The following is a 10,000-nucleotide window of genomic DNA, read 5'->3' as shown; positions in this document are numbered from 1 at the left end:
AAAATGGATACAAACTATATAAAAACACAAAAACTAAAGGCAAAAAGCTAATAAATATGATTAAAAACACACAACAAAATTACTAAAACCTTACCAGAAATTAAAATTAACAAGAACAAAAACAATTGAAATAGTGTCATAGTGTCTCAATGCTAAAAGACCGTGAGATAGAGATTATTAAAACAGCAGTCTCCAGACAGCCTGCAGTACAGTAGAAGCATCTGCTCTGATGTTGTAATGACACATTTATATCTGTAGTAACAGTGTTTGTTGTGCGGGTGGTTTAAGTGCAGTTAGACCATGACTCTGCTGACCCGTCGCTCATGTGTGTGTCTCTCAGAGAAGCTGAAGTTCACTCCCGTCCCGCAGCCGTCGCAGTGTCTGCAGCTGGACAGAGAGAGCAGCGTGAGCTGTGTGGCTACAGGACGAGAGACGCCCATCATACACTGGAGCAGAGCAGGTCTGACACTCAACACTCATCTGAGGGAGCACAGAAACCTAAATACTCAGAAAATCACCTTTAAAGTTGTCCAGATCAGGTTCTTAGCAATGCATATTACTATCTTATAATGGAATAATATCTTCATGGAACATGATCTTTATTTAGTATCCTAATGATTTTTGGCATAAAAGAAAAATGACTGTCCGACACAAACACAGCTCACTCCTGAAGAGGCTTATCGTCTCTGAAAATTTGTGTCAAAATCAGGGATGGGCATTTTTGGCAATTACTTGTTTCGATCATCGATGGGTTTCAAAAACGAGTACTTGAGTACTCAGGGGGGCGGGACATGGTCGTAATGAAGACAATGAAAATATCTGAAGACTGTTATGAAAATGAATGTTAAAGATAAAAATATGACATGAAAACATGTGTATTGAAAAATTGATTATTGATTAGTGAACTGTTAGATTATGATTATGATGCAGCAATGTTATTAAAAAAGAAGCATCTAAAAAGGAATAGCTGCCTGAGGTGAAGCTGATTATTTAATATAGTAATGATTGTTGAGAACAGAATTGGAGGAAAAGATGCTCAGTGATTTTGCTTTGGAACCTTCAGAAATCTTTAACTTGATTTTTCCCAAAATGGACTTTGCTGCCTCTCTCGACTTCAAACAGGTGTAGATCAGTCATTTTTGGTCTGATTCCAACGACTCATATATTATTTTAAAGGTCTTATGTAAATATAAAAATAACTAATTTTTGAAAATTTGCTCTTTGTGACTCATTTTGCCAGCACTGGTCACATTTGTTTGTTCTCTGTTCTCAAACCGTTAGAACGGAAGCACTGTTTCTACATTGTTCATGGAAGGTTTTATTCAGAGATGTTTTAGTTGGATGTTCATCTAATGTGTTTGTTTGTTTCTTTAAATGTAACTACTTTTTCTGAACTCTCAGAGAAAATTCAAAAGTAACATTCCCATACATTTTGCAAAATGTAATGTTCCCTTATCTTTCACATAATCAAGAAAAAATTATTCTAAAGCATTTAAAATACTGGATGTTTTAAATGTTCAGTGAACATTTAAGAAAAAAGTTTTGAAAACTTATTGGAAAGGTTAGCACAGTATATTTTGCGATGTATTTTTGTTGTTTTGGCAGCTGTGATCCGCAGCTCTGACTGAAAGCGCATGGCTCCCTGCAGTGCAGATGTCTGGTGTGTTTGAGCTGGTTTCTCACGCGTGTCTCTCCACAGACGGCGCTGATCTCCCGTCTCACGCCAGTCAGATGAACGGAGTTCTGCGCTTCAGTACAGTGACCCGCGCTGATGCTGGAAACTACACGTGTGTGGCGTCCAGCAGCACGCAGGGAGAGATACGAGCTCATGTCCATCTCACTGTAGGAGGTGTGTGTTTGTGTTCTGATCTGATGATGAGTTCTTGCTCCACACACTCAGACTCATTCACTGTGTGTTGTGTTTTGTCAGTTCACGTGGAGTTTAAGCTGGAGCCGGAGCAGACCACAGTCTATCAGGGTCACACAGCCGTGCTTCACTGTCAGGCGTCAGGTGACCCGCAGCCGTACGTCCAGTGGATGCTCAAAGACAAACTACTGAGCAGCAGCAGCTCCAGCAGGTCTGTCTCTCTGCATCCATCTGTCTCTCTGAATCTGTCTCTCTGAATCTGTCTCACTCCACCTCACTGCTGGTGTCTCACTGCACCTGTCTCTCTGAATGTTTCTCACTGCACCTGTCTGTCTCACTGAATCTGTCTTACTGCATCTGTCTCACTGAATCTGTCTCACTGTACCTGTCTGTCTTACTGAATCTGTCTCACTGAATCTGTCTCACTGCCCCTGTCTGTCTCACTGAATCTGTCTCACTGCCCCGTCTGTCTCACTGAATCTGTCTCACTGCCCCGTCTGTCTCACTGAATCTGTCTCACTGCCCCTGTCTGTCTCACTGCACCTGTCTCACTGCCCCGTCTGTCTCACTGAATCTGTCTCACTGCCCCGTCTGTCTCACTGAATCTGTCTCACTGCCCCTGTCTATCTCACTGAATCTGTCTCACTGCCCCTGTCTCACTGTACCTGTCTGTCTTACTGAATCTGTCTCACTGAATCTGTCTCACTGCCCCTGTCTGTCTCACTGCCCCTGTCTCACTGCCCCTGTCTCACTGCACCTGTCTCACTGCCCGTCTGTCTCACTGAATCTGTCTCACTGCCCCTGTCTCACTGCACCTGTCTCACTGCCCGTCTGTCTCACTGAATCTGTCTCACTGAATCTGTCTCACTGTACCTGTCTGTCTCACTGAATCTGTCTCACTGTACCTGTCTGTCTTACTGAATCTGTCTCACTGCCCCTGTCTCACTGCATCTCACTGCTGGTGTCTCATTGCACCTGTCTCACTGCACCTGTCTGTCTCACTGAATCTGTCTCACTGAATCTGTCTCACTGTACCTGTCTGTCTCACTGAATCTGTCTTACTGAATCTGTCTCACTGTACCTGTCTGTCTCACTGAATCTGTCTCACTGAATCTGTCTCACTGTACCTGTCTGTCTCACTGAATCTGTCTTACTGCACCTGTCTGTCTCACTGAATCTGTCTCACTGCCTCTGTCTCACTGCATCTCACTGCTGGTGTCTCATTGCACCTGTCTCACTGCACCTGTCAGTCTCTCTGAATCTGTCTCACCGCACCTGTCTCTCTGAATCTGTCTCACTGCACCTGTCTGTCTCAATCCACCTCACTGCTGGTGTCTCGCTGCACCTGTCTCTCTGAATGTTTCTCACTGCACCTGTCTCACTGCATCTGTCTTTAACTTCACCTGTCTGTCCCACTGCATCTGTTTGTCTCACTGAATCTGTCTCACTGAACCTGTCTGTTTCTCTGAATGTTTCTCACTGCACCTGTCTCACTTCACCTGTCTGTCTCACTGCACCTCACTGCTGGTGTCTCACTGCTCCGGTCAGTCTCTCTGAATCTGTCTCACTGCACCTGCCTGTCTCGCTGCACCTGTCTGTCTCTCTGAATCTGTCTCACTGCACCTGTCTGTCTCACCGCACCTGTCTGTCTCGCTTCACCTGTCTGTCTCTCTGAATCTGTCTCACTGAACCTGTCTGTTTCTCTGAATGTTTCTCACTGCACCTGTCTCACTGCATCTGTCTTTAACTTCACCTGTCTGTCCCACTGCATCTGTTTGTCTCACTGAATCTGTCTCACTTCACCTGTCTGTCTCACTGCACCTCACTGCTGGTGTCTCACTGCTCCGGTCAGTCTCTCTGAATCTGTCTCACTAGACCTGTCTGTCTCACCGCACCTGTCTGTCTCTCCCATCCGTGATGAACCTTCATATGCAGCAGATGATGACGTGTGTTGATTGCGTTTCTTCAGGTTTCAGAAGATGCCCAATGGCTCTCTGGTCATTAGTAACGTGACCACTGAGGACACAGGTGTGTACACCTGCATTGCAGGAAACACCTGCAACATCAGAGACACAGCAGCGCAGCTCTATGTTGTGGGTGAGGAACATTTTAACCATTTTTTTTTTCTAAAAAGTAAAGCAGATTCTAGTTTAACAAAGTCAATGTGTTCATGCACACACACAGATCAAAGAGCTTGTTTATTTCATTTCATATTTCACTTTTATTTTTATAGTGCTTTATCCAATGCACAGGGTTTCTGTGGGTCTTTAAAAGGTATTAAAAGTCTTAATTCGTCCTTCCACAAATGAAGGCCTCAGGATGTCTTAAATTAGTGCAGAAAGTCTTACACTCATAAATCTGCCATTAAATATTGCATAGACTGCAAAAAATAAATATCTTCCTCGGTTTGTTTTTATTTTGTTTTCAGTTCAAATATCTATCAGAGATATTTGTTCTTGTTTTAATCATAAACTCACTTCATTTGAATCAGTTTATCATAAAACAAGACTATTAGATGATCATCTTTAAGATTTTATTACTTATTCGGATATTTAAAATGAAACCTTCTGAAGGATTTAGGTCAGTATTTAAGAGGTTAAGGCGGTTTAAATGAAGTTCAGTGTGATGTTACTGATGTTTTGTTCGGATCAAATGCCTTTGAAGTGCTTATAAACTCTGATACACTCTCCAGTGACACAATCGTTATCAGTGTGTTACATTGTTGCCTAGCAACTGTAAAAAGCTACAGTTACACTGAACTTCTAGTTCTGAACTGTTTATTTTGATGAATAACAATGTGTAACAGTTTACTGAATGGCCTGCAGTGATTTCGCTATGGTTTTACTGTGATGTGTCAGACTGATGTGTTCTGTCTCTGTTCTCAGAGAAGCCTGTGCACCCACGCAGTGAAGACGAGGATAAGAGTCAGTTTAAGATGTTCCAGACCATCGCTCTGTCGGTGGCCGTGGCTGTGGCGTACATCATCGCTGTGCTGGGACTGATGTTCTACTGCAAACAGAGACGCAAGAACAAACGGCTGGAGAAGAACCGCGCCGGAGAAGAGCCCGAGACGGAGTGTCTGAACGGTAGGGTACGACGGGGCTAAAGGCAAACCTTAGGAAAAAATGTGCTATTCACTGTGCCTAAAATGTATAATTGCAGAAAAAATATATACGTTTGTATTGAACATTAATAGAGCAACAGATTTTGTGTGAAAATAAATCATACAAGTTGTTAATTTTAAGGCACACATTATTGACACAAATACTTCAGCTAAAATAATGTATTTTTTTTTTTGTATAATATCCAAGTTAATACTTGTTCAAAACAATCACTTTAGCAAAGTTTGTACTATTTTCTGCTTATTTAAAAAAAAAAAATATTTAATTTTTGTTCATTAAATATACTGTGATTAAAATATGGTCATATAAAAATATATTTTAAAATACAGAAACAAAATCATTTTAAAAAGTAAAGATTCTGAAAGCATTGAAGGAGATCCCATAATAGTTGAGTATAGATTTACAGTAGTAACAACAAATTACATTTAATTATATGATATGATTAATATCATGTTCTTAAATATGGTTTCATTCTAAACATTGTGATTATCTCTAATATGGACACCCAACATAATATATGATATTGTCAACAACTGGAAAAGTCAGCCATCTATTAATTATCATGTTAATTACTGCACATTTAGCCCCAACCGCAGGGGCACTTTTTACCCCAAAAACCATACTTTTATATATTCTTTTGTTATTTAAAAACTGTTGCTTTAATTATCTTAAGAAGACCTTTGTCTCAAAATATATGCATTCAAGGATCAGACAAATATACACATGCATCTTGAAAAGCAGATGTTTTGGAAAGTGCTACGGAATGTTATTGTGCCATCTAGTGGTTTAGAGGAAAATAATATCTAAGGTTCCTTTTACCTCAGGGTGCCTTTAGCCCCGTTGTACCCTACAGTCACATGATTAATATCGGACTAATCAATCAGCTGCTGTCTGCCTGTTCGAGATGTTCAGCATCAGTCTCTTTTATGTAGTGGTTGTTCAACCTTGTCACTTCTAACACGTTATTTAGAAATGTTTGCGAAGAGTGTGTTTGTGTTTCCTGTAGGTGTTCATCTGAACGGACACAGGATGTCTGAGATCCATGAAGAAGTGGCTTTAACCAGCGTGAGACTTTCAGCAAACTCAGAGAAACAGCAGAGCTGCAGTGACAAGCTGCACTTTCCCAGAGCGCACCTGCAGACCATCACCACACTGGGTAATGAATCACCAAAACACTTCAGTTCACGTTTAGAATAATTATCATCTCATAGATTTTACATCATGGTGATATGTGCTTATAGATTTAGAATTTACTTAAAGAAATCACATCATATTTATTTATTAATGGGGAACATTTGCTGAAAATGTGCTCATCTGAGATTTCGATGAGTTTGTTTCTTCATCAGGTTTGTAGAAATGTAGCACTGCATCAGTGTCTCAGCAATGGATGCTCTGCAGTGAATGGGTGCCGTCAGAATGAGAGTCCAAACAGCTGATAAAAACATCACAATAATCCACAAGTAATCCACAGCACTCCAGTCCATCAGTTAACAGCTGGAGAAGACAAAAGATGAAACAAATCCAGCATTAAGACATTTTTAACTCAAATACATAGAGTCTATAATCCATAATAACACTTCCTCCAGTGAAAACAGTGTTCTGGTGTGAATCAGGAGAGAAATCTGCACAGATCAAGCAGTGTTGAAAAAGTTTTAAACTTATTTGTGTGTGGGTTTTGATGCGAGAGACAACAGCAGATGCACTTTTTCACTGGAGGAAGTGTTATTATGGATTATAGACTCTATGTATTTGAGTTAAAAACATCTTAATGCTGGATGTGTTTCATCTTTTGTCTTCTCCAGATGTTCACTGATGGACTGGAGTGCTGTGGATTACTTGTGGATTATTGTGATGTTTTTATCAGCTGTTTGGACTCTCATTCTGACGGCACCCATTCACTGCAGCGCATCCATTGATGAGACACTGATGCAGTGTTACATTTCTACAAACCTGATGAAGACACAAACTCATCTGCGCGTGTTGTGTGTGTGTGTACAGGTCGTGGTGTGTTCGGCGAGGTGTTTCTGGCTAAAGCGAGGGCGATAGAGGAGGCCGAGCCGGAGACACTGGTGCTGGTCAAGAGTTTAGAGAGCCGAGAGGAGACGCACCGAGCCGAGTTCAGACGAGAGCTGGAGATGTTCAGCAAACTCAATCACGCTCACGTCGTACGTCTGCTGGGGGTCTGCAGAGAAACCCATCCTCATTACATGATCCTGGAATACGTGGATCTGGTACTAAACATTTATTAACTCCATGCAGCAGTCACTCTTATGTTGGAATTTACTTGGCTCATGTACACACAGAACACACATTTTATGCATGATAATTCTTTTTTATTCAATTAGCAGTATGAATAAATAATCTAAATCAGCATACACACCGTTTCTGTAAAAAAAACCTTTTCCTAATCTGGTGTTTCCAATCAGAAATGACCAGCCTTCAAAAACTGCTCGTAAATCTCTCATTATGCTATATTTTCACCAAATCTTGGATTCATTCTTTTTGTCACATTGTTTTGTTTCAATCACCACATGTTTTGTGTTTCTTCTTGAAACTGATTGATCATAAGCCTCAGTGATCCGAGTTTTTGAGTGAACACTGACAAAATTATGCACAAATAATGCTTTTTTTTTCAGTCAAAAGCTGAGGAGATTTGGTTATAATATAGAATAATGAAGCATTTATAATCAGTTTTTGTAAAAGTTAAAAAATCAGTAAGTTTTAGCCCAATGCTTTAACATTAACTAGCAGTTTCAGGAAAAAGAAAATCGTCTCTGGGTCAAAATGTCCAGAACATTAAGGTTAAACTTGTTAAAAATGTTACTTTATAGTCTTTATAAGTAACACTGTGGTCAGTCGACCCTCCTCAGGATTTGTACAGTTTTTCATGTTTGTATTGGACTTTCATCTGATGCACATGTGCATGATGACTTTCTGTCTGTTTGAATGCATGTTCATATGTGTTTATGATGTAGTAAAGTGTGTCTGTGTTCATAGTGAAGTCGTGCTTTTCTCTGGTTTTTCAGGGAGATCTCAAACAGTTCCTCAGGATATCAAAAAGCAGCGATGAGAAACTCAAGCCGCATCCCATCAGCACTAGAACTAAAGTTAGATTTAAAGATTTATTATTTGAAGCATCTCTGCATCTCTGAGTGTATTTAATATCTCGTGTGACTGTGTTGATGTTCACGGTGCTCCGCAGGTCTCCATCTGTGCTCAGGTGGCTCGTGGGATGCAGCATTTATCAAAGAAGGGTTTTGTGCATAAGGACCTGGCGGCCAGGAACTGTCTGATCAGCGGACAGAGACACGTGAAGGTGTCTGCGCTCAGTCTGAGTAAAGACGTCTATAACAGGTACCAGCTCCTTCAGTCCATTTGAGGATCTTTAAAGCTTGCATCCAAGACATAAAGGACAAAAATTTCCTTCAACTCAACCGAGATAAAACTGAAGTTTTGACTGATGGATCAGAAGCGCAGAGAGAGAAACTGACCCCAAGCTAAATATGTGACCCTGGAGCACAAAACCAGTCATAAGGGTCAATTTATACATCAATTTATAAATCATCTCTCCATTGATGTGTGGTTTGTTAGGAGGACAATATTTGTCTGAGATACAACTATTTGAAAATCTGGAATCTGAGGGAGCAAAAAAATCTAAATATTGAGAAAATCATCTTTAAAGTTGTTCAAATGAAGTTCTTAGCAATGCATATTACTAATCAAAAATTAAGTTTTGATATATTTACAGTAGGAAATTTACTAAATATCTTCATGGAACATGATCTTTACTTAATATCCTGATGATTTTTGGCATTAAAGAGAAATGTATAATTGTGACCCATACAATGTATTGTTGTCTATTGCTACAAATATACCTGTGCTACTGATGACTGCTTCTGTGCCGCAGGGTCACATACACTAGAACTAAATCCAAAAATTTAGGAGTTGTCTTTGATTCAGATTTTAACTTTAAAGCTCATGTATGTAATATTACCAAAACTGCATTCTATCATCTGAAGAACATTGCCCAGATAAGACCATCTCTCTCTCCGAGGAATACAGAATGCATGTGTTTATAACTAGGAGGCTGGACTATTGCCCTGCTTTCAGGTCTAACAAAGAATACAATTAATCAACTACAACTAATACAAAACACTGCTGCTGGAGTATTGATAAACGCCAAAAAGAGATCCTATTACACCTGAATTCAAGTCATTAAACTGGGTACCTGTTAGTTTTTATATTGATTTTCTGACTGAAATCTTTTGTAAATTTATAAGGACTTGCTCCAGACTATCTTTCTAAAATGCTTATAGAATATGAACCCAGAAGAACTCAGGACTCTCAGGTCTTCAGATTTTCTTCTTCTTCTTGTATCTTACAGTAGAACTAAAATACGTATTTCTATTTTGCATTTGTTGTACTCTATTGTTTTTGTGTTTGATTCCTTCTCGCACTTTAAAATGCATTAACTTGTTTGGAAAAGTGCTATAAAATAAATATTTACTTGCTTGCGTGCAGAGCGCCATCTAGTGTTGATGAATCTCAGTCACACATGCTTGTGTGTGTGTGTGTGTGTGTGTGTGTGTGTGTGTGGGTGTGTCTCTCTATCTCTCTCTCTCTGTGTGTGTCTCTCTCTCTCTCTCTCTCTCTCTCTCTCTCTATCTCTCTCTCTGTGTGTGTGTGTGTGTGTCTCTCTCTCTATCTCTCTCTCTGTGTGTGTGTGTGTGTGTGTGTGTGTGTGTCTCTCTCTCTATCTCTGTGTGTGTGTGTGTGTCTCTCTCGCTATCTCTCTCTCTGTGTGTGTGTGTGTGTGTGTGTGTGTGTGTGTGTGTCTCTCTATGTGTGTGTGTGTCTTTCTCTCTCTCTCTCTCTCTCTCTCTCTCTCTCTCTGTGTGTCTCTCTGTGTGTGTGTGTGTGTGTGTGTGTGTGTGTGTGTGTGTGTTCAGTGAGTACTATGAGCACAGGCAGGTGTGGATCCCGCTGCGCTGGCTGTCGTCTGAGAGTGTGT

The 10,000-nt window shown here is 40.4% G+C and overlaps 1 protein-coding gene across 2 annotated transcripts in view; it reads left to right on the top strand.

The window, feature by feature from the left end:
* Nucleotides 1-10,000, top strand: part of LOC109064136 (inactive tyrosine-protein kinase 7-like) — a 47,598-nt gene that overhangs the window by 33,635 nt on the left and 3,963 nt on the right. For both annotated transcript variants that reach the window (XM_042737632.1, XM_042737631.1), the window contains exons 10-19: nucleotides 341-460; nucleotides 1,700-1,849; nucleotides 1,931-2,078; nucleotides 3,837-3,964; nucleotides 4,753-4,953; nucleotides 5,996-6,145; nucleotides 6,988-7,220; nucleotides 8,016-8,096; nucleotides 8,192-8,343; nucleotides 9,939-10,000. The exon at nucleotides 9,939-10,000 is cut by the window's right edge and continues 117 nt beyond it. In XM_042737632.1, the coding sequence (XP_042593566.1) occupies nucleotides 341-460; nucleotides 1,700-1,849; nucleotides 1,931-2,078; nucleotides 3,837-3,964; nucleotides 4,753-4,953; nucleotides 5,996-6,145; nucleotides 6,988-7,220; nucleotides 8,016-8,096; nucleotides 8,192-8,343; nucleotides 9,939-10,000 (1,425 nt within the window). The remainder of the gene's footprint in view (nucleotides 1-340; nucleotides 461-1,699; nucleotides 1,850-1,930; nucleotides 2,079-3,836; nucleotides 3,965-4,752; nucleotides 4,954-5,995; nucleotides 6,146-6,987; nucleotides 7,221-8,015; nucleotides 8,097-8,191; nucleotides 8,344-9,938) is intronic.

The sequence above is a fragment of the Cyprinus carpio genome, chromosome B13, assembly GCF_018340385.1.
Source record: "Cyprinus carpio isolate SPL01 chromosome B13, ASM1834038v1, whole genome shotgun sequence".
Taxonomy (NCBI): domain Eukaryota; kingdom Metazoa; phylum Chordata; class Actinopteri; order Cypriniformes; family Cyprinidae; genus Cyprinus; species Cyprinus carpio.
This window is presented reverse-complemented; position numbering and strand designations above follow the sequence as displayed.